Source organism: Semicossyphus pulcher, unplaced genomic scaffold (assembly GCF_022749685.1).
Source record: "Semicossyphus pulcher isolate SPU_LCO1_2020_fin unplaced genomic scaffold, fSemPul1.0.p SCAF_15, whole genome shotgun sequence".
Lineage (NCBI taxonomy): Eukaryota > Metazoa > Chordata > Actinopteri > Labriformes > Labridae > Semicossyphus > Semicossyphus pulcher.
Window position 1 is genome coordinate 25,387,437 of NW_027211659.1, and position 27,952 is coordinate 25,415,388.

A 27,952-nucleotide genomic window follows, 5' to 3' on the forward strand; every position below is an offset into this window, starting at 1 on the left:
AGAACTGCATTGTAAGGGGCGCCGGTTTAGCTCGGTGGTCAAATCGTGCGTCCCATGTACAGAGGCTCAGTCCTCGATACGGCCGCCTCAGGTTCGATTTCCACCCTCGCCCTTTGCCGCGTGTCATCCCCCGCTCTCTCCTCCCCTGCCTCTGACACTCTCCACCGTCCTCTCTTTCTATTAAGGCATAAAAGGCCCAAAAAATTATCTGTAAATTAAAAAAAAATGTGGTGTCGAACATTCTCGTTTCCATTTACAGTCTGAATGTTGAGCATTATGTTCAGTGGCCCACTGGGCGAGCAAAAGAGGTTGAGTGCTGTAATACAATACTAGAATCCATCAGCATCTGATGTGTAACGATTTAGCAATTTGTTTTCTCTGTAAACAGATATCTGCAGCGGACAGTCCGCTCTTCGACATCGTCTCTTCACTTAAACTCAGTTTTCGTGTCTAAACTTGCTAAGAGGACTGTAAACAATGATTAGGCACTTACCTGGATAACTGCTGGCAACACTAGAGGCCCTGACAGATTGTGGGATGCTGCCCGAGGAGATTGACATCATGAAAACACAAATCACATGACCATTCCCGAACACTGGGCATGCACGTGTTGCTGTTAACTCGAACACACCAAATAGATCGTGGTTCTTTCATTCAAAACAGCAGGCTGGTAAATTTAAGAATATAATTAAATAAAAGATTACTTCCTACACATATTGGCAATATTAGCAGGGGTTGACAATGAGCACAATTTACCGCTGGCACTCCGGGCCAGTAACTTTACAAATTCACTGGCCCTGCCATTAAAACCACTGGCCCTGAAATAATTTGTTATTTTAACGTCAAATTCAGTTTCTCCTTATGTGAGGGTTCTTATTACTGAATGTGTGTTCAGTCAATTGTGGAACTATAAACTCAAACTATAAACTAAAAATAGACCAAACTAAGCATATGGGTATGAAGAGGCTTCTTTTACCACTCTTGGTTCAGCAACTCTGACACCCGCATGAATAAGTTAGCTGCAGTGTATACCTACCATTACTGACGCTGTTCAAATGTATGTTTAATCAGCGTGATCAGCCCGTGAGAGTGACTTTTTGAAACGAAATCTTACCTTACTGACTGTTGCCGTTAAAAGTAAACAATCCGCGGCACGTGCGCTCCGTGAACGGTTTGTTTATGTAGCCACAGCTCTAACGTGCACCGGGACGAGGTGCCGCTGATGACGGGAATACACACATTTATTGCCACCTAACTGCCCATCTTAGGACGGCAGGAGCATCGCGTGCATGTTAACGGTTCACAGGCAGGTGACAGTGACACACAGACTCTGTATGCACAGCGGTCAGTTTACTCTGTGCTCTCATTAAAAGCTTTTTCTGTTCTATGTGTGGGAAACACTTTGGGTGTTACGTGAGCGTTGGGGGAAGTAAATCTCCCTTGCGTGTGTATGAAAACTGTTTGTTTATACTAGTCCGCGGTAGCTTACTAACGTCAATTAGCGTGTTCTAGAATGACTGATGCTGATCTGTTGCGGGTGCAGGGAGTAGCGTGTAATGTGTTGTTGACAGCAGTATAAATTCTGCGTAGTAATTAGTCCCATCCATCGGGACTGTGAATCTCGGGAGGGCTACTGTATTGTTTACATTGTGGGCTTGTGGATCCTACTGGCACACCGGGCCAGTTAAATGCTTAATCTACTGGCCCGGGGGTGAAAAACATACCGTCAGGCCACCGGGCCAGTGCTTATGTCGAGCCCTGATTAGTATTATAAAATGCAGAATTAAACAGCTCTGCAGCAGCTAGCGCGGACAACAAGGACAGCAGCGCCTGTGATTAGTTATTTGTGTTGAGTTCAGCGTTTCAAGTCGAGGCTGATGTTTGTTAGATTCTGGAAAATGTTTGGTAACGTGTGGACGAAGCCTCTGAAAAGTGCATCTCTTTACAAGTTTGCATCCATAAATCATTACCACATCAATTTCTACTAATACAAGATAAGGTCACAAAAAATGGGAGGAGTCAGAATTCATCATGAATCTGACTTTACAAAATAAAACTATGAAAAATACTTCAACAACAATAAGTTGTGACTTGATGGACTGATTCCTGGCCCTTTATCCATCCATCTATTATCTATACAACTACCTGTTCATGGTCACAGGGGGGCTGGTGCCTATCCCAGCGGTCATTGGGCGAGAGGCGGGGTTACACCTGGACTGACCGACAGTCAATCAAAAGGGCTCATATTCACACCTACGGACAATTTTAGAGTCACCACTGAACCTAACGAGCATGTCTTTGGACTGTGGGAGGAAGCTGGAGTACCCGGAGGGAACCCACGCATGCACGGGGGTTCAGCCCACTTCATCCAAACTGGGATTCGAACTAGGAACCTTCTAGCTCTTAGTCGACAGCACTAGTCACTGCACCACAGTGAAGCCAAGCCCTATTTAAAATGATGTAAATATCTAAATGTACTAAAAACCAGCAGCGATATGTCCTCCTACTGTTTCCATAGATACATGTGTAGCTCTCTGAAACATCCCCGTCAGTCACACTTATTGACCCATTTTTCTCCTCTCGGGGGCTTTGTAGGACCTGAAGGAAGAGTGTGTGAAGCTGCGGACACGTGTGTTCGACTTGGAGCAGCAGAACCGCATACTGAGTGTGCTGTTTCAACAACGTGTCAAAATGTCCACGAATCCCGTCTCCCAGGTAAGAACACATGGCACCGAGGATACAAACAGGCACAGACAGACCTGCCCGGCCTCCAGGCTGCATGAATGTTGCATGAGGAGAGCTCTGCCTCTAAAGGTTACTAACTTTAAAAAAGGACGACAAAGAGAGAGAAAAATCCACCCAAAATGAAATTTACATTTTGGGATTTACAGTTTTACTGTCAGATTAAAAATTGAAAGTGGGTTCATTTTGGCTCTGTGCTCCTCCGTTTTTAACAAGTGTAGTAGTTAGTGTCAGAGTGGCAGGCTGGAGTGCTCTGCAGGTCATTTAACAAGCATTACCATCTCCTACCACTCCCCCTTTTCTATGCTAATCATGTCAGAACGTAGCCTAAGAGTGAGCCAGACATCTGACCCCTCAGCCTGAAAGCCAAGACAAAGCTGCACATGTTTCTCTAATTGGAAAGCTCTCAGCTGTAGGGATGTGTGGAGTGTGAGGGATAATTGGTTCACACTGTGCCTTCCCTTAGTGTTGTTATACATGATGAAAAACAAATATTCAGTCGTTGAGCTTTAAAGCTGCACATATCGAGATTTAAATACAAATATTAAGATTAGATTTAAATAGTATAGATATTGCTCAAAGTGACAGACAAACAGTTTAACATCTTTTAGCTCATTGTTTTGGTTTTCTGGCTCGCTAAATTCACTGTAATCACCATTGTTTCTCACCATGAAAGTTAAGTTAACAACTACTTGGTGAATATAGTCAATGACTAATTAGCTAAAGAGTGCACCAGCTGATCGTACGCCTGGGTGTAACTTACGTCCAACCTTGAGCTGAAAGATACGACAGACTTTAAATTCCTCCCTGTGCATCAGTTAGACTTAAAGGAGCGATTCATCCCTGGAAAAAGCCGCTGTCAGTCAAAGCTGGTGTTCTCTGTCATAGATAGAAGCAATAATATTTGAAATTGGCACCATAGCTGTGGAGAAAGTTGTACAAACAGCTCGTGGTTTCGCCCATTCTACATTCCGACAACACCCAGCGTGCATTGCGCCCCTCCCTCGGAAAGGAACAGCCCAGCGAGAGACGCTGGAGTGAAATACTGCCGTTTTGCTGCAGGTAACGGCTCAGGGCGGGACAGAATCTGAAAAAATCTTCAGTCTACATTTCAAAGCTGAAGATTCTGAACAAGACATGACATCAGAGGCGGGCGTCCTAGATTGAGGAAGTGTAGTTTAGCAAACTCCCTGGCCTCCGCCAGATGACGAGTTTTACGTAGTCTGGTGGAGGTTTTCCAGGAAATTACATTTTTTTCCTACCACAATGGCATTAGCTCCCTATGATAGCATGATAGGACTGAGGTTAAAAATAGGTGAACTGGCCCTTTAAGCCCTGTTTTGCAACCAGATGTATCTTTTACGCCTCGGACGGAGCAGGCGTAAGTTTAAATCCACAGTAAAACAAACGTAGAGTAAAGTAAAGGTCACAAAACACAATGGCAGCACGTCTTGTTTACAGGATGATTAATGAAAAAGGACATTAAAACAAGAGCGGATCATCCGTGATCGGTCCAACCCACTGGTAATCTACTCACAAAGCGAGCTGATCGAAAGGTTTCGTTTTGGCAGAGCAGCCCAGCTTGAATTAATTGAAGATCTCTCCCTTCAGCTGCAGCATGTGTCGGACAGGAACGTGGCGCTGTCTCCGCCCTGCAGGTGCAGACTGAGATCAGATTTGATGCCGACAGGGCCTTTCAATGCACCGTGGGAGATATGATTAATGTACATCGGACAACAGCATGCTTCATTATCAGTATTTGTTGCAGTGGTGATCAATTTCCTTGTTGATAGCTTTTGTTGTGTGTGTGTGTGTGTGTGTGTTCAGTTTTATGTTCTGCATATAACTGTGAGTTTCCTTATTTCACTAAAATATATTTTTCTTTACTGTTGGTTTGTTATCTTCTGTAGATAATTTGATGGGAGAAGTTAGAGCGTGGAAAGGGTGTTGCTTGGCAACAGTCCCCACTTTGCGAGTGTTCATGGACGCACATCATAAGACAGGGTGCAGCTATGACCTGTGTCAATCAGGCTTGGTGCACTCGGTGTATATTGGAATGAAGAAGTCAGTCCTAGTCGGAGGTAAGAGAAAAGACCAGCTGGTGCACTCTGCTCCTATTTCCCTCAGGAGAACTTGGATATAGTAGCCTCCATCTTTAATCTTGCTTCCTTTTATCAATTGCCTGAAAATTGCAACATCATTTTAGGAAGGGGAGGGGTTATTTCTCACGACGAAACCCTTGGAAAGGAAAAGAAAACAGATTCAAGCTACAGAACATGGCGACCTAAGTTCCTCCTGTAGCGTCAGAGCAACATGATTAAGTTAGCATCATTAATATGCAACATTAAGTTTTAAACTGAAGCAGTCAAGTAAAGGATAATAAGCATTAAAAGTCTGGTTAGACTTTCAAAATAAAGCTTGCTTGGTGAATTTACACACTTTATGAGATTTGGACGTGAAAAAGTTTTATGTAGTTAACGTTATTAAACGGTTGCAGTTTGGTTTGGTTTAGACACCAGAACTACTTGTGATAGGTTTGAGAAAAGATCATAGTTTCGATCGATCTCCCCTGACTGCCGTCCTAAGCAAGGCGAAGCACTTCATTAAATACTGATGAAACTTTGGGGCAAAGAGTTTGTTCAGGAGAATAAAAGTCAGACCAATTAGTATTCAAGGAAGTTACAATAACATAAAAATGTTTCTTTGTCACCAGCTGAATTACTGTTGTATAGTTTTTACAATTTAACTGATGCATATAAAAGTTCATGTTTCTCCTTTTAAAGAGGCATTGTAAACCAACAAACTGCAGTTATGTGTTTCTGCTCTCCCTTTATTTTCCTTTGCGACAACAGTGATATTAACTACGACAGCAGCCTGTAAAGATTAATATTCCTTTAACCTTTTCCGCCAGCAGCCGTTTGATCCGCAGGTTTGTTTGTGTGACCTTGCTGACGGGCTCCATTTGGCTGCTTTGATCAGCGTCTCACAATAATGAGGCAGCGCTGCTCTCATGCTCACAGGGACGGCCGAGTAGACACTTTATAAACTGAAACCAAACCTGAAGTGTGTTTAATGTGAGGAAGGTTAGCTGCGTCACACTTCCTATAGATACTTTATCACTACCTCCTGAATATTTTAATTTACTGAGCATTTCTTATAAAACAGATAAACTTTGTATCACAGAAAAAACAAACAACTTCAGGTTTCTGCTGATCCTGAAAACAGGTGATGTGTTGCAACGGACAGAAACTCCCGTAGTGAAACTTTCTGCATGAATAAAAAGTCAAGCGGCCGGCTCGGGCATTAATAATAGATGTGGGATGATATTTCTGATGGACAGATGATTTTTTTTTGCAATCTGAGCTGAATACTGAAAGAAAACAGGAAGTGATGTAAACTGTACCTGACAGAGAGGTTGTGTTATTGAACTGTAATGAGGGTGTGATGCTGTCATTGCACCAGCAGGAGCAAACACACTTGTTGAAGCCAATTATACACACACGACACAGTGAAAGTGTCTGCTACAGCTCTGCCAATACTGCTGCAGCGTGTCCACATGCTGTCATTAGCTCTGCTAGGCTGCAGAGATGTCGTCCTGAGTCTGGAGTTTGGTGTCTAGTGTTTTTCGCTCGGAGGTTTTGTACTGAATTCAGACAGAAGGCAGCAGTCAGCTGTGACAGATGAGGAGAACCAGAGGCAGGAGAGTCAAGCATGAAGTTATCTACGGAGAAAGGTTTTAATGCATTTGTAATTTTTAAGCTTTCTATGCAGCATAACCCCCCAAAATGTAAAGAAGAACCCAACAGTACAAAGAACGTTCTGTTGGATACACACGGATCCATATGGAGCAAACCAAGTCTCGTGGGAGTGGTCATGCTAAGGATTGTTTCATACAATAAAGGAGTGTGAAACACGTTAACGTTTAATTAATTTAACCCACAAACAGGATCGTTTTCCTCACCTCCACCAAGTATGTTTGAGCTCTTTTTACACCATCTGCATCAAATTACGAGACTGGACTTAAATACGGGAAGTGTTTCGGTTCCATTTGTGGAGCGTTTGTAGTCCGAGTAGTATTGACCAATCACGTATCGGCAAGCTTTGCTCGCATGCAGGAAAAACTGTCCATGTGGAGCGCAAAAGGAGCAGAATGCAATCATCTATAAGTCGCTAATCTCTATTTACAGATTCTACATTTCTATGTAGAAGCCTTTTTTCAACAGACTAAACTCAAAGTGCGTCATGAATGCAACTCCTGTCAGACTCATTAAGTCAAGGTAACTGTAGCAGTGCATACATGGAATGTGAATAAACACTACTACTGCATGCATGTCATAGGAAACGCATGTCCTTCAAAATAAAAGCACAACATAGACTTTTGGGCACAATTTTCTTTTTTTCAAGCACAAATCCGCGACCCACTGAAAACAGCTCCGCGATCCACCTTTGGGTCCCGACCCACCAGTTGAGAACCACTGCTTTAGAGTATGTTATTTATTAAGGAGTATGTAAGGTTACATTTTACAGTTCATAACTGAAGTAAGACTTGGACATACTAGTAATTGTTTAAATGCAAAATGTGTCTGGTCCATAAAATATTATATATTTCATGTATTAGTTTTGATTTGTTTGATCTTTATCTGTGCACACTTTAATCTTTCCTTGGTCCTGACCAGAGTGCTGGAAGAACTTTCCTTAACTTGTTAGATTCCTCTAAAATGACCCTCCTGTCTCTCAGAGTCATAATCATTATGCAGCAGGCAGGCGGGATGCTGCTTTGTTTCTAAAGGTCTCTCTGGTTTGTCGGGTTCTCAGCGTGAGTCCTCTCCTCTGACAGACTCCAGTAGTCTGCATTCAGGGGATCGGTTTGATATCAAAGACAGTTTGGGCAATTAATAAAAAATATTAAATAAACTGGATGAATCCTGCAGACTTTTGTTATCAAGCTTCATGAAAACGTTCTTGGAAAGTCTTAGAATTCCCCAACCAGATCATTAAGTATGCTGCGAGCCGAGCAGGGATCCGTCCTTCTTCTTTAACCTTTTCAGTAAAGGTCAAACGAGCAGGCTCAGCTGAAAGAGGGATCGTGTCTTTGTAGGAGGACTGTACCTATCAGTGCGGAGAGTAGTGTAAATGCTGACATTTTCCTTGGAGTCCATCTGAGCAAGGTCTCACTGTTCATTTACTGTTCATCCAACATTTAGTATTTGTATCTTTGGTGACAGAGTATCCACAAGGTTTTATGACTTCAGAGGAATCATATGAATGAGTCTGAGTCTTAATATTGATCATATTAGTTTTAAGAGTGTAGTCGTGTCTTTTTCTTGGTAGAGCTGCAGGATTGTCTGGTCGGGGCAATTTTTCAGACATGCATTCGTGCATAATATAAGAGTCTGTCTGCGAGTCTGACTCTTCAGACCTCTCTCTCATAAACAGAAATCTGATAAAAACATCCAGTAAAATATTTAGTTTTTATTCTCGGGCTATAAAATTCACTGTGTTGCCATTTGTTTGTTATTTTGGATGTTTAATTCAACATCTTACTTAACAGTTACACGTAAGATTTCCCCAGGTGGGATGGAGCAGGAACATGTGCAACAAAACTAAACAATAAAATAACCCTTTATGTGCCACATTCTGCCTTTGATTCACTAAAGCAGCGTTCCCACATATCCAGGAGGATACATCAGTACAGTAAGATGACTATCTCACAGCCTTAAGTTTACTACAGTTGTTCTATTTGTCTCCAGTTAACTCATAAACAAAGGTTTGAACATTTAAATGATGTATTTCAGTTTTAATCCTGTTTTACTGAGAAAAGTTACTGACAGAAAGATACTTTTTCAGACTCTGACAGCCCACAACGTTCACTGTTGCTAGGATACGAAAGTTGTCTGGCGGCACTTCCGCTTCCCTTGATAGTGATCGTTAAAGTTGTAATCTCAAATCTCAAAATCTCAGTTTCGTTCTCTTTGGCGCCACCTATGGCGATAAACGGTAATTACGGGAGCACACTTCCCAGATATCCAGACAGTGCTGCATGTGTGATGTCCACGGTTGGCTCCGGTTGTAACTCTTGATTTTCCTGGCTGACTGTTTGCTTCATCTGAGCGTCGAGTTTGTTTCTTTTTCTTTGGATTTTCACTTATTTTTTAAGTTACTGTTTACTCGCAACACCAGAAATGCTGCCTCTTAGCTCCGCCTTCCTTTCTGTCAGACCAACCACTGCTGGGTGATGGAGATCAAGATTATTATTTTAATGTTTGCTTTTATCCAAAGAAATGTTTAGCTTCTCCTCCGCCACTGTTGTATACAGAAAGTTGATATCTGATGTCCCACCCCTTCTTGATTTGGATTGGTCAGTGAGGGAGAAGTGAAATTAACAAACGCGGCGGTGTTCCAAAAGTTTAACTGTTTTCAACTGAGAGCGCAGCGACAAAAAACAGCTGACTCTGAGGCCGTTTCTGAGCTGAGGACAACTACATTGGTTTTGTATAGAAAATATGCGCTGCCACACTATCATGTTGAAGTGGCACACAAAAGATATTTTCAGACTGACCTGTGGGTTTAATGTTCTTTCATTGCAAACTGCTTTAATTCCTTTCTAAGTTGGTTCAATAAGAGTAACATGGTGCCATATCTGCAATGAATGTGCTGCTCAAACAGCCATATTAAATCCCTGCCAGGCTTACTATGTAGGGCTATAGCCCACACATTCTTCAACATACTGCAGTTAGTTTATGGTTTCTTCCACATCCATGTGGGTTACATTCAACGTGACACACATGGTATGACAGGTGAGATGAGTCTGGCCTCTGAGACGATGAGCAGCGTTATTACCACAATAAGAGATCATGGCCTTTGTACTTCCACAAAGTGGGAGCAAAGAGCCTGAAATCCATCAGGCTACGCGCTCCGTCACAGCTGCAAAGAGTCCTCGAACGAAAGATGAAACACGGGTCGCTTCATCGTCCTCGTCAGAGATCAGTGATGGAGGCTTTTTTAGATCCCAGTCGTTACACTCCGGCTGTGTGTCACTCTGTCAGATAACACTGAGGTGATTATGTTCAAATTACTGGAATGGAAAATTTGTTTTTCACTGCGAGTTCTGCTTGTTAGGTTCCTTAATCACTGTGACAGCACACCTGTTCCCAGTCACGTTTCCTGACTGCGAGAGAGATTACAGCAAAGTGTTGTGCATTTACACCACACAAAAGATACACACACAGAGAGAAGGAACATCACTCCTGTGTGAGCACCTTACTCAGGGAATGTGCAGCAAATTACAGGCAGGTGAAAACAATAATGTGCAAGAATACAGAAACATTTTTATGTTCAGTGCTGGAGGAAACTGTTGTTTCCACAGATTCAGTATAGCAACCAAAGCATCTCAGACTAACTAGGGATAAACAACAACAACAACTTCCGACTGCTCGCAACTGATTGAAAAATGTCTTAAAGCAGCTGTCTGTCTGGAAGCACTACTAACGGAACCCAGAACTATGTTTGTGAAGCATTTAAATGTAGGTACAGACAATAAGAAGGGAGTCATCAGCAGGAAGAACAGGACACTGTGGGATCCAGGTTTGAAGGAGGTTGAATCTAAGCTGTGCACGGCTTCATTTGGTTACATGAGGATTTCATCAAGTAGTTAAATATCAAAGTATTTAACTTATGGCCATAAAGTGGGAACATTTCAACAAGAAAAGACATGAAGAGACACTGAGAAAGAAACTTTTTCCTGTCTAAGAGACATAGAGCTCTTAAATAATCCTTTAGCATGCAGGGATCTAATGTTTTCAGCTAAAGGGACTTTGAAAGCGTGTCATTCCTTAGTTGCATATTTTTGGGCTGATTTTTTCCCTCTGTCTCTGTTACTAAAAAATTTTTATCTAATGTAAAAAAAGGGTCTGTCCATTAGATTATCAAAAATGTAATAAAAACTCATCTATGGTTCCAAAGGTATTATACAACAGTTAGTACCAACCAAGTAACCTTATTGGATAAGAGGCATTCCATGAGTGCTGATATACGTAGAAAACAACATCACTGGGACTTTTCACTCTGTGTATCACTCCGCCTCAGACACATGTTCTGAATACTGTTAATGAACGTTACAGCAGACCATCTATGTCCACATTAATCAAGCTGGTGCCTCTGAATCACACAGCAGACTCTTATTTCACTAGTTGCTTGATAAATTAAAACGTCCAGTTCAGTTAAGTTGTGGAAAAAACAATCAGTTGTTGATGATGTGAGGGATAATGTTTAGTGAGCAGGTTGTTATTGTGGAATGAAACCCCGCAAGCTGAGCAGGAACCCGGAAAGAGTGAGACAAGACCCCTGGTTATCTCTGTAGCCTTCTTATAATGAGCTAAGCTAGCTGTTTTTACTCACTTTAAAATGAGCTAAGCTAGCTGTTATGACTCACATTAAAATGAGCTAAGCTAGCTGTTATGACTCACATTAAAATGAGCTAAGCTAGCTGTTATGACTCACATTAAAATGAGCTAAGCTAGCTGTTTTTACTCACATTTAAATTAGCTAAACTAGCTGTTTTTACTCACATTTAAATTCGCTAAGCTAGCTGTATGTTAGATAGAATAAAAAGTCTGAGTATTATATAAACCAAAGTCATATTTTTCCTTGCAGTGTTGGTAATACTACAGGCGTGACTAAGCAGACTGTGCAGTAAATATACACCTTGCTTCATTCCTGTGAATTTGACTGCTGGACAGTTATTTGCCCCAAACAGCCAACTATACGATCATTAGCCGTTAGCTAGCTAGCTAAGGATGTGCAGACTGTGTGAACAGACAAAATTGCAAATTCTGCCTTTATTAGATTCTGTCTATACAGTTGGTTGGCTGTTTAGGTGGACAGACTGGATACATTTCCTGACTACACAGAAATGCTAACTTTAGCTAGCCAGCACAATACTGTGATAAACAGACACTCTCTCTTGTCCATGCATGTTTGGACTGGTTGGGCTGTTGCACTGCGTCTCTGTGCAGTAGAGCCCTAGCTGTTGAAAGTCTGGTGTCTCTGTGACAGAGTTGTTAGTCACAGTGTTGCTGAAATGCAGCAGCAGAGTGACACTCGAGAGACCGAGGCCCTGGAGGTTTTTAACAGCAGCAGGTGCCTCTTTCCTCTGATAAACTTCCTGTGAGGGCTGCAGTGGAAGATAAAGAAAAAATATATAATAAAGTCACATTTATTTGCCCCTTTGAAGTGCTTTAAACAGCATTTAATTTTGTGTCTGTGTGAGCTCATATAACAAGCCAAATTTATTCACCCGTTTTGAAGTTTCTGATGGAATACAAGCATTTGCTCTCGCCCAGCAGAGATTTACAACACAATGTACAACATAAACAACAGCTTTCCTCACAAGCTCTGATTTAACACCGAACATTTTATGTAAAGATATAAAGCTGCATTTAGTCTATATTTCACTGATTTACATCTGCATTTTGGTCTTTGGTCTGTTAACAGATGGGTGACATGGCAGAAAATCTTGTTATTTATCGCTGCGTACAATTTTGTAATGCTGCCAGAGAAGAAGTCTGGTAAAGATTGAGGCCTAAAGCCGGAGATATACTTGTTTTTAACTACGCGTTCGCATGATGGCTGCCCCACATGTTCTGCGTCTGTTTGGAGCGTCGGTTGTGTATGTCCTCAAAAATTAACGCTATGCAGTCGCAAGATGCAGTCTGCACATGAGCAGTAGGGGCAGTGTAGCGGCAGAGGATATGTGACAGGGTCAACACAGCAGCAGGGACAACAAGGCAGCAAGTTTTAAAGACAAGCTGATAGACCAAGTCTGCAATTATATCCATCTGTACGATGTGTCATTGCCACTGCACAGCGACAAACATGCCTGTCAAACAGCTGGAGACAGATAAGTTCTGTTTTAGAAGTCGACGTGGAAACCTGCAAAACTAAATGGAAACAAGTCCGGGACCGTTATGTCCGTGCATGGAGGAACATGGTGGTGCTGACGGTGTGTTCTGTCCACCGAACACACAGAAGCTGTCACTTTTACTGCCGTGATCTCAGAATGAACATAAAGGTAACCTCCTCAAGTGTCGCCATCTCTTTTGTTTACATCACGCACATTTGGTAGTTGCATACATCCTGAGCACTCTGGTGTGCCCTCTAGAGGTATCCTCCAGTAACACGTGTAGAGCATAGACACGATGCAGCCGGTTGATAACATGGCCGAAAGTTTTCTACCTATTTTACTTATTTTAAAGTAATAATTTGTTGCTCATGTTCCTGCTCCATCACACCTGGTGAAATCTTACTTATAACTATTAAAGTAATAATCTCATTAAATAAATGTCAAGTTGAGAATGTTGAGTCACTGTCTATCGCCGAATGAGGTAACACAATGGTGACTGAGCCTATGGCCCACTGATTAAAGCCTTTGCATTTGCAGTATTACAGACTGGGTGTCTGCTTTAACTCAAGCGGCGCCAAGTTAGTGACGCGTTTTCCATCACCCAGCAGTGGTTGGTCTGCCAGAGAGGGTAGGCGGAGCTAAGCGGGCTGCTTTTCCATTGAAGTGAAAATCCAAAGAAAAAGAAACAAACTCGACGCTCAGATGAAGCAAACAGTCTGAAAAGGAAAGAGAACGTCAGCCAGGAAAATCAAGAGTTACAGCCGGAGCCAACCGTGGACGTCACACATGCAGCACTGTCTGGATATCTGGGAAGTGTGCTCCCGCAATTACCGTTTATCGCCATAGGTGCCGCCAAAGAGAACGAAACTAAGATCTTCAAGATTACAACTTTAACCTGAAGATATTTTAAATCAGTGATAACATTGAACGAAGGAGTTTCATATTAAAATCAGTGTCTCTTCATGGATCTTCTGTGTAAACAGCATGTTCAGGTTGCCACTAACATTAGCTTAGCTTGTTCCTCAGAGCTGAGAATCAGAAGTCCTTTAATGAGGAACATTAGGTTAGGATTTCTTTAGTGTTCATCAGTCTCAAGGTTTTAATGGTTTTAAAGGCAAGATGTATGCAGAGGTCTCCTCTCCAAAACAAATAAAGGGGCCTCATGCTAAAACTTTGTGTCTCTCCAGCACCAGACACATGATCTCAGGAGACCCGTGAGCCACGCTGCTACAAACATAAGCTTGTTGCTGCTTGTTGCCACTATCTTCCATGTTACTGGCATAAAGTTGCATTTTTTGTCAAGAATTTCCTCATCTTTGGAGGAGAGCGGAAGCTTGCTTTGGAACTTTCCTGCTCCTTTGATTCACACTTTGAAAGACATCAATGTACAAAACTGCAGACTGACTGGCTTCTGTCACTGTTTCTGTTGTATGATAGGCCGTTTGATCCGTCCATATCGAGTAATAATGTCTAAAGTTTATGATTGTTATTGATGTAAATTTTAACCCCTACACAGATTGCTTTATCGCCCAGCTCTTGGTCAGTAACACCCCTAGTTTACTTCAGCCCTACCAACGCTCCTCACCATGCAGAGCTACTAACTAGTGCCGCCTGCCTTCTTTGCCTCACTCCTCTCTCTGTATGCTGACATTAAAGTGAGCAGCAGTGCAGCCAGTCAGATCTCAGCCCAGCAGGCAAAACACAGAGAGGGCAGAGCAGGTGAAGGTGGCATGAAAGGGAAAGACAGCGAGGTGTGCGTTAATGATCAGGGGCCTGAAGAAAAGACACTGGATGAGATGGTGGTCTGAGTGTGTGATGGTGAAAGAGCTGCGAGCAGTGAGGATGGGAACTGTTTGGAAGTGGAGGAAACTGTTCTGAGCAGCGGATGAGTGAGAGTAACCTTGCTTCGGGCGGCTCGGAGGGACGCATGGACGAATTTTGATGAGATTGTGGAATTTAAAGTGAACTCAGAAGTCCATGGAAGCTAAAGTACATTGTCCTTGTGTGTGGACGGTCTGCTGATCTGCTGCCTGCTTCACTGGCAGTGAGTGTGAAAATGGCCTGATAGCAAATTACCGATTAAATATCACATTCAAGCCACGATCTCGCACCTTTATTCACGTGTTTAAAGGGCAGGAAAAGATAGCGTGATAAATGGAATTCAATCTGAGTGTTTGTAAAAATTAGCTCTACTATTGACACTTCTGAGACTGATGCGAACATTAGCGTTGAAGGCTATCAATATGTTTTTGTTATTGTCAACAAATCTCCAATCACTTGATGCAAATCCAAAACGTACACAGATTCCTAACTGGAAGTGATGTGGAGGAGCATCTGATAGTTGTAATGTTCTTAATGAATGTTCAACGTTATATGGAATTCATTCAAATTATACCGAACACTAATGTCATTGGAGAGGGTCAGGGGGCTGGGTACGCAGATGTACAGTACATGTTGGGTACGTAGTAGTGCATACACTATCACTCTGAGATGATTGGTTCTGTAGCACGGTCTTACACTAGAAGTGTAGCTCTGTTTTTGGAAGAGCTAAGTGCGTGAGAGTGGGGTGGTAGAGAGAGGGAGAGAGAGAATATAAGTGTGTGTGCACGAGTTATATGAAGTCGGGGACCGGAGCAGAGAAAAGAGTGATCAGTAGCTGTATAAACAACAGCACTAATGTACAGTGTAGGCTGTGTTTGTGCATGATAAAGCCTACGACTCCTCAAGACTCAAGCCGCACTCCCGTGTCTTGCTTGCTGCAAGCTGCTTGCGTATAAAAGTGGCGGGAGTTAGCCTCGCAGCTAGCTATAGCTTCGGCCCTGGAGCAGAACAACAATAAGTCTCCGCTGTGCTTTCTGACTACGGTCGGGACGCTCTTTATCTCCACTAATCATATCTACTTTGACTAATAACATTAAAGTGTCTAAAAGATGTCTATTTAAAGTACTAATCAGATAGCTGATTTTAATAGGTCCCGCCTCTGAGGCAAATAGCCAATCATGTTTTAGGTTTTGGGGTGGCACCTAGGGTGGCCAATCAGATTTCAAGGGGGATCCAGGCCACCCCTGGCCATCCCAATGAATCCGCCCCTGCTCGTTAGTTTCCTCCATTGGTTTGTAGCAGGCACACGACTTTAAACTCTCTGGAAAGCTGTGCTTCAATTTTTAATTCAATCACATCATTACAGTTCGAACTATTAATATTTCCCCAGATTCGAACGATATATCAAATTTCGATTGAAAAGTGACAGCCCTACTGCCTGCTGAGGTTCTGTTCACGCAAAGTTTGGAGAGCTTGCATTTTATTTGCAGAAGAGGAAATCACAAGCAAACCACATTTAAACATCATCCTCTCATTTAGCTGCAGAATTGCTCCATCGATCGATCCATCTGCTTTAGTCCCCTCATAAGCTATATGCTATGAAGAGTTGTGATCAAATAAATGCTATTCCTCATTTGACTCCATCCCACATTTGTCCTTGTTGTATATTTGATCTCTAGAGCATCAAATGTATTTAAATTTGCAGTTCGTACTTGAATGACTTTGTGATAGGTCTACCAAATAAAAGCACCTGTTATTGTAGGATGTGACTGACTCTTTAAAAATAAAAACTATGTATTTATCAGCTTTTTTCAAGATTTGCATCTTCAGTAAGAATAAATGTTCTCGGGGCTGCGAGCAACAAAAAGAAGCAGAGCAGAAAAGCACTAAGAGTAACATAAATCCTTCCTGTCTGCACTGTTCACTGCTGGGCAGATGCATGTTGTCTGAGTGCTTCACATACGCTGGGCTTTAAGTATGCTTTAATGCTTTTCATGTAACATGGGACGGACCAGATGCACGGTCACATGCTGACATACACTGTACATCAACTGTGAGCTGCTAGTATATATTAGGGTGTGGAGAAATCTCCAGACTGGTCAGGGTTAGAGGCTGAATTTCCATTCGTGAATCTAACATAATAATGTATGAGGTCATGGTGCTGTGAGGTAGCTGTGATAAAAGCTTCAGCATGCAGTAACAGCACACTGTATGCTCTGTGGGGAACCCTCATAAGCTGTAGACCCTCATGTTCCTGCATTATTCTGACTGAGACGGCAGGATGGTCGCAGAGAGAGGATGATTTATTTACACAAGTCTCTCCGCCTGTCTGCGTGTGAGGCTAGACCTTAAAGTTAACACACTGATGATTCAAGGATACAATCCCTGTATTGTAGATCTTGAAGGAGATCCCAGATTTAAAGTTATTTTCTACAGGGCGCTGGTTGATCTCAGTTGGTAGAGCAGGTGCACCGTGTACACAGTCCTCGACTCTCGAGCTGTGTCCCAATCGAGGGGCTGCAGCCTTCGAAGGAGGTGGTTCATGGAGGATGCGTCATTCATGGCCTCCACAGACCGTTAAAGCCGAACTGAAATGAGACGGTCTGATACATTGGATTTCCTGTTTGCGTCACCAGCTGTTCCCCGCCCTTATCCTTGCGTCACCAAACGCCGCTCCTGTCGCCTAGCAACACTTAGCTACCGGGCTAACTAACTAGCATAACTAACACTGAGTAAGTTAACCTATTATTTTAAAGATAATTTATTTCAAGGGCGCTTTCGTTTCATGTGTAACGCAGCTATTAAATTGGGTTGAAACCAAAAACTTTTATCTTTAAAACGTTTATTCTTTCGGACACATAAAAAGAATTGGTGTGCAAAGTATCTCGGGATACATTGGGACCAATCGGGTGCATCCTGGGAAACGGAGGACACATTTTTTGGGCGCATCTGAAGGAGTCTTAGAAATTGGGACAGCCTTCGACACGCTGCTGTGACGCAATCGGCCTTCAAATACAGCCTTGGAAGGCTGCAGCCCCAGGATTGGGACACAGCTACAGTCTGTGACCATTTGGTGCATGTCACCCCTCTCTCTCTACTCCCCACATTTCCTGTCTCTTTTCAGCTGTCCTATCTAATAAAGGCAAAGGCCAAAAATAAATTATCTATTTCTTTGAAAAGCAATGCACTATAATTCCTGGAAAACCCACATAACTGTGAGCCAATTTGGACACATCCACAGGAACATTAGATGCTCATGGCAGCTGCTCCGGCCCTCCAGCATGTCGGACTTCAGGTGACATAGTGAAAGAGACAGTCTGCCCCGACACTCACCCAGGACACTGGGGTTCAGGTCCTGTGTGAAAAGAAAAGTTACCTTAAGTCAACCCGGACACATGATTTGTTACATGATTTGTTACCTAACCTTTTCAAAGTAGATTTTGTGCCCCAGCCTAACCCAACATCCATCCGTCCATTATCTATACAGCTTATCCTGTTCAGGGTCTAAAGCCGATTCTAGTTATCATTGGTCGAGAGGCAGGGCTACACACAGGGCTGACACACCGAGACAGACAGCCTTTCACGCTCACAGTCACACCTACGGTCAATTTCGAGTCAACAATGAACCAAACGAGCATGTCTTTGGACTGTGGGAGGAAGCTGGAGTACCCAGAGGGAGCCCACGCATGCACGGGGGGAACATGCAAACTCCACACAGAAAGGCCCACTACATCCGAGCCGGGATTAAAGCCAGGAACCTTCCAGCTGAGAGGCGACACTGCACAACAATGCAGCCTCTAACAAGACACTGTTTTGTGCGTCTATATGAGACACCAGGTGGGCCATGAGAAAGCGTCGTCGTATTTGACGACCTAGAGATGAGAACGTGTTGGATATTTGTAGTCCTGACTTTTAGTCCCTCCGTACTGTTCCGGTGGGTTAACCTTGGATTGCACATGATCTTTAATAAAACTTTTATTGCATCTTTTCTGGAGCCTCCAGCCTGGTAAACAGTTTAAGTACTTCTCATGCAGGTTTTGTATTAAAAACCTTAATGTTGAATTACATTACGACTAATGGAGCAATGCCTGCGAGCTAGCTACTTCCTCCCAATGTGGCAGTCTATTTAAGCTGCAAGATTTCTGGTATCTCTCTCTCTGCTCTGCCTTTGCCCCCGCTGCCCTGCACCAGGACTGCACTCATACTTTCAACCCCACCACCACCCCAGCATCCACCTGCAGGCTCCGGCTGGGGGAGGGGGGGTTAAGAGATTATCTCATCACTCCTCAAACTTCTGCATGTGAAATAAATCTGTGAGGTCGGAGCCGAGACATTTCAAACCATTCAAACTACTAAAAAACAATTACACATTTCGTACAATTTCATGCAGTTTAAGATGCCTCCAAAGTATGATCAAGCACCAGTCTTGCCTCTTGTCTTACTGTCAATCTGTTTCTAACTCTTATAAAAACAACAAAGCAATTGCTCTACTTGCGTAATTTTGTTCTTAATACATTCATTTCTTCACTTACATACTTCAAGCTGTGACAAAGATTTACTTTTCAGTAGACAATCCTGGCACTGAGCTTTCCAATATTTCGTAAATAATGGTCTTGTGATCTCTCCTCTTATAGAACCTTCTGAGCGTCACTACATCGTCATAGCAGAGCAACAGCAAAGACTTGTCAATATTTTTACTGCCTTTAAAAAAGATCTCTAATACACGTTTGATATTTGTATCAAAGTGTGACTCATTTCTCACTATGACGAAAGTAACTCGCAGAATGAATCTGTAACAGGGTTAGGTTTATAAATGCAGAGAGCTGATGCGTCCTGCCAAGCCTCAAATAGTGTTTTTAGCAGTCGGTCTTGCCCTGGTGCTGTTGCAATTAAAGAGACGTAATCTTTTTCCGCCCTATAAAAACTCCTATTTGCATTTTAAAGTATAATTAAATATTTAAATACAAAGCAGGAAAAAGATGTAAATATATGAAGAGGAAATAAAACGTCTCCACAGCCCTCGAGTTTGCCCTTGACATTAAGCACGCTGCCACTCTGACTGAAGGTTTTGTTAAACTGTATCACTTGTGTCAAATCTCAGATACCCTTCGACATGCTGACTGTAATTAGTTCCCAGATTAATCCGCTCCAGCGTGGGCGAATGTGGCCTTTTCCCGCAGTGCTTGAGAAATAAAGGCTAGCACGGATAATCAAATAATAGGTGAATATCAATGAATGGACCAAATCACTTCAGTCCCCAGCTCCCTTATGCAATTATTTCCTATTCACATTAATTATTGCTAACAGATGACATTAATGACTTTGAGAGGAAGCTGGCGATGGCAGCCCTGCAGACGATCAATGCTGTTTTAAATGGGGTCACAACTCTCGACACCTTTGGGTCTGTATGATTGGAAATGGCACCGAGTCAAACAGCATCTGGGGCATGCCAGCGTACAGTGCCAGCAGTTTCTGCTTAAAGACTTTCTGCACAGGACCCAAACTCTGCACAGATAACCTGTGAAGACATTAAACACTGCTATTTTATAATGAAGAATTCTACTTTACCCTGTGCAATCATTATCAAAAATGGCATTTTAATTTTGTTAGATTTATGGCTTAAAGTTACATGTTAAAACCTATTAAGTCTAAAATGAGCCATGTAATATTGATGGCATGACCACTTTGAGTTACAGTCGGTTGTCCTTAATCGCACTTCAGCTAATTCGAGGCACAAACATTACTTGTTGGTAATTCGCCCTCTAGTCCATTTGAGTCCATAAAAAAAACAAAGATGGTGGCGGATAAACTTACCAAGCATCGAGGATTCAAAATGTCAGTCTGTAAACCAATTAGTGACTTCATTTTGGCTACGTCCACCTCTATAGTTTCTCTGAGTATCTATGAGTTAACCATAAGTCTGCTATTACACTAAACTATTTACTAAGAAGGCTACTCACAAAGAACAAGCACATGGCTGTTCAAAAAGACTCGTGAAAGTTACTACTAAGAGTCATCTGAGTCAGAGGAACATTTGTTCATTTTGTAGACTCTGACCGAGACAGGAGCATTGTCATCTTACAATCATCAGTCATTGTGCAGTCATGAAATGTCTGCCTTCATGACAAAGAGGAGGCATAACTTTGAAATGTCTCACTGACCAGCTCCCAGAAACGCATCATGGTGCGCCTCGAAGACCTGAATAACACAAAAAAACACACTGTACTTTACAACAGGGCCAAACTAACAAGGAGAGTAGAAAATGTCATTCCATTCCTCAATTACCTTTTGGCTGGAACGAGACAGCTCTGTGTCAGCGTATCGATTCTTTGAGATCAGTGACGGAGACAAATTTAGAGCCACTGGGCTTTCTCATGGGTTTCATTTATTGTTCATACAGCAAAGAGAGTCTAATGTCAGGGATTGGGTGGAACGGAACGGACGTTGAGTTCAGTGGTGTAAATGTGAGCCCTGATCATTGTATCTGTCAGTACTGATAACTTTTATCCTACAAGTATGTCTCTTATTACCAGTGCTGTGTCAGTGCTGCCTGCAATGATAACCATTGTTGTTGGCTGCATTTTAATAGTGATTCCTGTTACCTGAGGATTTTGCTGCTGCATCTCTTTCTTTAAAGCGTTTCCTTAATTTCTGGTCATTGATATTTATTTTGCAGGAGGTCCAAAGGAATGGGAAGGCAGGTATTCCTGCAGGAAGGTGGCCCAGCCTCCTGAGTCTAACATGCCCACGCAGTAGTGGTAGCGGCAGTGGCAGTGAGCTGTCACTATCCAGTGCTTGTAGCGAGTACTCCAGTGGCTCCCACACTTGGGCAGATGCACGTGGATTCTCCAAGCAGGTGGGTTTCCTTTAAATTAATATATGAGGATAAATTGATGAATGCCATTTTAATAATCGTAAATATCTCTTTTATTGCAGTGCGCCACAAGCCGGGACAAAAGAATGAGCACAGGTTCAGTATCCAGCAATCACTCTGCACCCACTGAGCAGACAGAACTGGGGTGGAAGGAAGGACACATTATAAAGGGTCTGAAGCGTCTTCAAATGAGCTCCAAAGAGGCATCCTCAGTTGCACCTGTACCACACTGCAAAGACTGTATGACCTCCAATGAGGGCATATACTCATTTGGTGTCAAGTGTGGCCAACAAGGCGCACAAGCAAACCAAGTAGGCCCTACAAGTAAACATGTCAATGCTGGAGCAGGGATTACTTCCCTAGACTCTGATTCTGCAGAGGATGATTCGCCTAAACTACAAAATGCTGAATCCAGTGACCAACCAACAAAAGACCTTCTTTGCTTAGAGAAATTGGAAGTCACGAGGGATGATGACAACAATTTTCAAGACAGTCCCGTAAAACTTGCAAGGAATTCCAGTCTTTTCCCCTCACCTGTCACAGACAACTTCTTATTTTTGGAAGGCCCAACAATTAAACCTGGTGTCAGCCCAACAGAGAGCCTTACGCACCTAGAGGATAAAAACAAAGACTCACTAGAAAAACACAAGCCTTCAGGCATGAAGTTTAGTGACAAAAACAATAACCAGGAAAGGTCTACTGACCGTAAATCCAGACTTGATCATGTCAAAAGACAGGAGGGAAGAATTGCAGTCAAGCAAGTTGAAGCAGGGACAAGTGATCTAAGCTCATCTATTCAGAATTCTGCAACAAGAGCTCTGAGCTGTGCGAGTGCAGCCAGACAGCGCAGCTCCTCAATGGAGGTGCCTCACTGCAGGGATCAGGCAAGTCAAGCTGGCGGTGAAAGCCATAACCACACTATCTCAGAATCTCCACAAAGGAAACCCAAACCTCAACCATGTGACTCAGCAAGAAAAGCTTTCATTCTTCGGAGCAAGAGTGCAGATGCAGGGCAAGAACAACCTAAGCATACACATTCTCCTCTCCACCAAAAGCTCATTAAGGGTCACAGGCCCAAAGCACAGTCAAACCCTCCCGTGCACAGTGTTCCTACCAAAAGGACGACTCTTAGTAAAACACATGGTTCAAGCAAGGGAGCATTATCTAAAGTTGAGAAAGATGAGGACATTGCAGTATCAACAAGTTCCAAGTCACTCAAGAGTGTGCAACAGTGCTCTCCCCTTGCTTCCCCTGTGAAACATTCGAAGACATTTAAGCCTCCAGGGATCAACGAATGCTCAAAGAGCCCCACAAAATTACCCTTGCAAATGACTAGACCTCAATCAAGCAATGACTCTGTGGAAGAGAGTATCTATGACAACTTGCCCTGCTCTCCGCGAAAACAACGTCGCCAAGACCAGCACTGTGATGTGTCCCGTCAAGAACTTAGGTCCCCATCCCCACCACCACTCCCCGGCCGAACTACTTCTCTTATTCTTAGACCTGGTTGTGACAGCATGCCGAAAGCACATACATTAGCAGGTCAGGCTCATAGTGCTACTACTGGAAAGACTACATCAAGCACGACAAGGCCACAATCACATCAGTTTTCACATACGACTAAAGACAATCTACATACAACCCCACAAATGGGTGCTGAGGGTATGCCACTGAAGGAAATATCTGCCAAGGGTTACCATACTAACTCATCCAAGATCCCACCTTTCCCAGTTCAAGAGTCGCAAGCCTCAGAGTCAGTCCAGACGTCTATGGACAGAACTGCCACATGCCATTATGAAAATGGTGCTCCCGCTATCTTGCCAACTCAGTGCATCTTACAACGATCCCAACAGAGTATTAGTGAGCCAAAACTTTCAGAAGTCTTGCCTCAGGCATATTCTAATGTTTACTACCATGGGATTGCTAATAATCTTCAGAGTTCCACTTCAAGAGCTGTAAAAATGTCTCTTCCAGTAAATGCGAAATCTCATGAGGCGATCTCTGGACAGGAAACAAATACCTTCCTCGTTTTTGGAAGACAGAACAAAGATGATACCAACCCTACAACCTTTCAGACTTTCACATGTGATCCCCAAATGATGCATGATTGTGGTGCTCACGAAAAAGCCCGCAGAAAGATTGAGACCCGCTGTAACTCACTGGATTCTGAGCCCTCAGTTCAACCTGTCCCATCAGACAGTGGTGTGATGTTAGATTGGGGATTTGATGAGGAAGGTTGGCTGTTTAAAAGGTCCGTGTCTGTATCAACTAGACCTCCACTTAAGCCAGTCATGGGCATGAATGGGGCCAAGGCTCGTAGCCAGAGCTTTGGTGCTCGCTACATGGACAGGCCAAGCTTCAACAGATCTGGAAAGGTCCGTACCCAGATCAAAACACACTCGGGGAGCTCCTTGAACTCTCTAAGTGATGTCCTTCCAGGAAGTATGAGTTGCTCCAGTAGCTACCATTGCCCAATGAATCGATCTCTTTTGAACAACTTCTTGATTGAAGAGGGTCTGGCTGTTCCCTCACATTTGGGGTCCTCCAGTGAAAGACTTCAAAGTCTTAAACAGCAACGAGAGCAAGCTAGGCGCCTTCAGATTGAGCAACAGTTTTCAAGCGCCTTTGGTGAGCCAGTGTCTGAAGAACCAGAGAGGCAAAGTACTATAACGACGATCGAAGAGAAAGTGATGCTTGGCATAGAGGAGAACTTGCACAAGACTCAAGAACAGGAGAGAACCATTGAAGTGAAGCAAAAAACTGGGTCAACCTTAGCAAATTGGTTTGGTTTTCGTAAGAGTAAGCTTCCTGCTCCAAGCAGCAAAAAAACAGATCCACCGAAAGTGAAAGAGGAAAAGAGGGAGCAGAAGATTACATCACTTCTGGGAGGGAAGCAGACGAAGTCCGACAAGAAGAGAGACAGAAGAAAAAGCGATGGAAAAGACTGGTAAGAAATGTTTTTACACAATACCTGCCCTTTCAAGGAACCTTACATTGAAATTTCTTCTTACCATTTCCTCTTAGCTTAATGCCAATCAGGTATGTATCTCCCAGTGAGTGGTCTTAGACAGATCTGACAGTGTTCTACGCCCTTAGACAAGTGCAGACACATTTCACACAGAGGTTCACAGCCAGATTTCAAGAGATATAAGATAATCTATCAGTTGAATCACCCTGGGCGTGTTGAGTCAATATCAAACAACCTCAGTATGTTGTTTTTTTTGACAAATGGTTTTCTTTCAGCTCTGTGGGGAGAAGAGAGTCTCATGATGCCGTGCGGGCATGCATCTCAATGCCCTGCCCAGGAATGTCCATGAGTGAGATGCAAGGACATAGTGACATCATCGGGGACCCGAAGGTAAATTATTACCTAATACCAAATTGGTTGTTTGATTGGTATGCAACCATTTTTTTTCTTATTACCAAAATCTATTTTACAAAGATCTGTATTCCAAACCTGAACTTCTGTACAGTATGATTGTTACAGGAATGTGACACCAGACAGTCCTGTAATCACACCAGAAAGACACGTTGAAAACAAACAAAAGACTGATTAAAAACATTTATTCTAGATGTTAAACATTAATACAGTTGGATGAATTAAAAACAAAGAAACACAATTACATGACTGTCTTAACAAGTGAGATGTGCTTCAGGCTAATTTCATCAACTGTCCCTCAAACCCTGTTACACACAGTTTCATCACTCTGGCCTTCATTAAACCTTACTTTGAGACCTTTAAATTCATCCCTATGTTCATAACTTTACCCTTGTAGCCCATTTATTCTTCAAAAGGATTTACCAAAAATTCAACAAGTAGTTGCATCAAATTTTCACAAGTATCAGTCTGATAGATTTTGTTGTACTTTAAACATTTGGTTTTTGTTTTGAACTTCAAAACCGGTGAAACTGATAAACACCTCCAGGGAGGCCAGCCTGTCAAAAACCCTCCTCCCACCTCCCAAACTCTTGCGAGCAAGTAGAGCATAAACAGTGCCATGCATCAGTCAAAAGAAACAATATTGGTCGCCTGAGATCAATGGGAGGACCATGAGACGAAAATAAAAGTAGAGACAAAAGGAAGACAGGCAGAATATGGAGCAGATTAATTCATGAGTCACGTTATGACTGTTCACTGTCAGCATGAGCCACACAGGGATAAATACCTTTGGTATGAAAAGGGCCTTTAGATATAGCAACAACCGAACAATGACACTTTAGCTGTATAAGTATTTAACCACACATAGTTAACTCCTTTTTCTACAAAAACACAAATATGCAGATGATGAACCTGAGAGCTGATGGTGAAAATGGATCCACGGTGAGGAGCCCCAACCAGGAAGCTGTAATCGGTGAGATCTTTGATTCTTTGTTGTGAAGGACTGTCTATAATTTGTCGATGCATATAGTAATCGATCCCCATTTAACATATTGGTGTCTAAAAATCAAAAGCAGCTAACTTCACAGCAATGTTAGCTGTGTCACTTGTAGCATGCTCGCCTTCAGGTTGTACCTGTGCTTACCATTTTACAGTTTGCAGACAGAAGTGAAGACCAAATATGACAATATGTGTAAGTCATAAACATGATGAATATTTCATAAGCAGTCGAACAAGCAGGCAAAATGCTGAATTTTGTCAGTGTGTGCTTTTTCTCCATATTTATGTTCATTTTATTTGTTCTTCCTCTGCATTTATTTGTTGTTTTTGGTGGTGATTTTAATAAGAGACGATTTGAACCATTTCACCACGGTTGTGTTTCACGCACAGTCTGCCCTTTGATGGTGGTATTGTAAATAACCTTGACCGCTCATCTTCACAGACCCATGCACTGACAATTTGCATGCACAGGCTCATCCAATCAGGATGAACCTATTCATTCACGTGGTGGCCCAAGCTGCCTCCTGTCCTGGCTTAGTACACACTGACAACACTGCTGCAGGAAGATAGACTGTTCAAGCACAGACCTCCTTTAGAGATAAGCAGTAAATGCAATGGTCGATATTAAGGATGGGATTACCTAGAGAAATAGATATTCATTATTGGCGCACCAACCAAACAGCTAATGACAGCTGTCCATATTAAGAGTTAAAACTGATATTGAAAGGTTGGTGCTCGAGGTCTTCACAGGTCCACTTGGTTTCAGATAACGAGACCCAACCTCCAACCAAAGTCACCTGGAAGGGCCTGATTCATAGGAGTTAGATTGTCCGAATAAGCTTACCATAGGCAGCATATTTCAACCAGAATTCGCTACCAGTCTGCTCTCTGGTTGTTTTCAAACCTCAAACTTTCACGTCATGAAACAACAGCTTATGAGCTTGCAACCTAAATTCTGAAAAGGCTGATAAAAGTATTGGATTGTACGATAAAGCCGGCCGTATGTCTTTGTTTAATCTGGTGTTTTCTTTTGCTGCAATTTTAATACCAAGCCTCGCCTCGCCACTTGCAAATGTTCCGACAAAAGTTTCCTCCTGAAACTATTTTGAAAGAGCATTGTTGCTGGGCTCAGCACCACCAATAATTTTTGTTTGCAGAAAGAATGTTTTTCCCAATGGTGCAGATATATGATGGGTAGATGGCTTGCCATGCAAGACTATGTATGGTCACACAGTATTATTGAAATGAAAGTTAATAGTAGCAATATTAAGGTAGACAACTAAGTTCAGGTAAAAATAATAATAGTGCGATTGTAATGGCTGCTCTAAAAATGTGTGGTGCATCATGCTGCAGGATGGTGTTTTCTCCCTGGGTGTGTCTGTCAGTCCAACCACATTTTAGATCTAATCGTCAGGTTTATTCAGATCAGGATTGGCTGTAACCTTGAGTGTGTATGAAGTAGGTCTCTTTTGAAAATAGATATCAGGTTTGGGTCGTTTCCCATCAGCTGGTGTTGGGTTTGGTCCAAAAACTTGGATTAGAAAGTATCTTGAATATGTCAAAACACTGAAGCTCTTGGTGGCTAGGATCGACTTGCCGATCAATGACACTTCAGTCCAGACGTGATCCGTCTCGCTCGCTTCAACCCACACACATGAGCGTTTTCCACTTAGTACCTTATTGAAACGAAAGGTGGCAAAGGGACAGAGAGTGGGTGAGTAGGAGGGAGAAACTTGGCAGGAAGTAAAACTTTATTTGGTCTTTGCCTCGTCGCGGTCACTTGCTAAATTAAAAATAGCAGCAGATAAAAGTCTCCACATCGCTCAGGTAGAGTGTGGTGGCAGCCCTCGCTGAATTTTCATTGACCAGATGACACCATCGGCAAGCCGCTGCAAATATCAAGCATGTTTGATACGGACGGACGCCTGCCCTCAGGGGTTAATCACCTCATTAAAATTTCAGCGCTGCACCAGCTAAGCACGCTCATCCAAGCCACAACTGAGTCAATTAACTTTGCCTTCAGCTGTGAGCTGCATTATAGCATCCAGACTGGACATACACTTATTTTACCTTCTGTTGTAGAGTTGGCAGAGCACTTTTTAAACTTGATGATTGACAAGACAAACAAAAATAAGAACAGTAAAGTTCAGCCAACATTAAATATCGTCTTCAGTTTCACTCCAGACTAACACATTTGCAATTCTGTTTGTCTGAAGTTGGAGTTATCTTATTTTGA

At 42.7% G+C, this 27,952-nt stretch overlaps 1 protein-coding gene across 1 annotated transcript in view; it reads left to right on the forward strand.

The window, feature by feature from the left end:
- Positions 1 to 27,952, forward strand: part of LOC138592039 (nck-associated protein 5-like) — a 78,605-nt gene that overhangs the window by 42,432 nt on the left and 8,221 nt on the right. The window contains exons 7-12 of the mRNA XM_069662646.1: positions 2,596 to 2,715; positions 21,141 to 21,320; positions 21,401 to 24,285; positions 24,582 to 24,696; positions 25,621 to 25,690; positions 25,872 to 25,884. Of these exons, the coding sequence (XP_069518747.1) occupies positions 2,596 to 2,715; positions 21,141 to 21,320; positions 21,401 to 24,285; positions 24,582 to 24,696; positions 25,621 to 25,690; positions 25,872 to 25,884 (3,383 nt within the window). The remainder of the gene's footprint in view (positions 1 to 2,595; positions 2,716 to 21,140; positions 21,321 to 21,400; positions 24,286 to 24,581; positions 24,697 to 25,620; positions 25,691 to 25,871; positions 25,885 to 27,952) is intronic.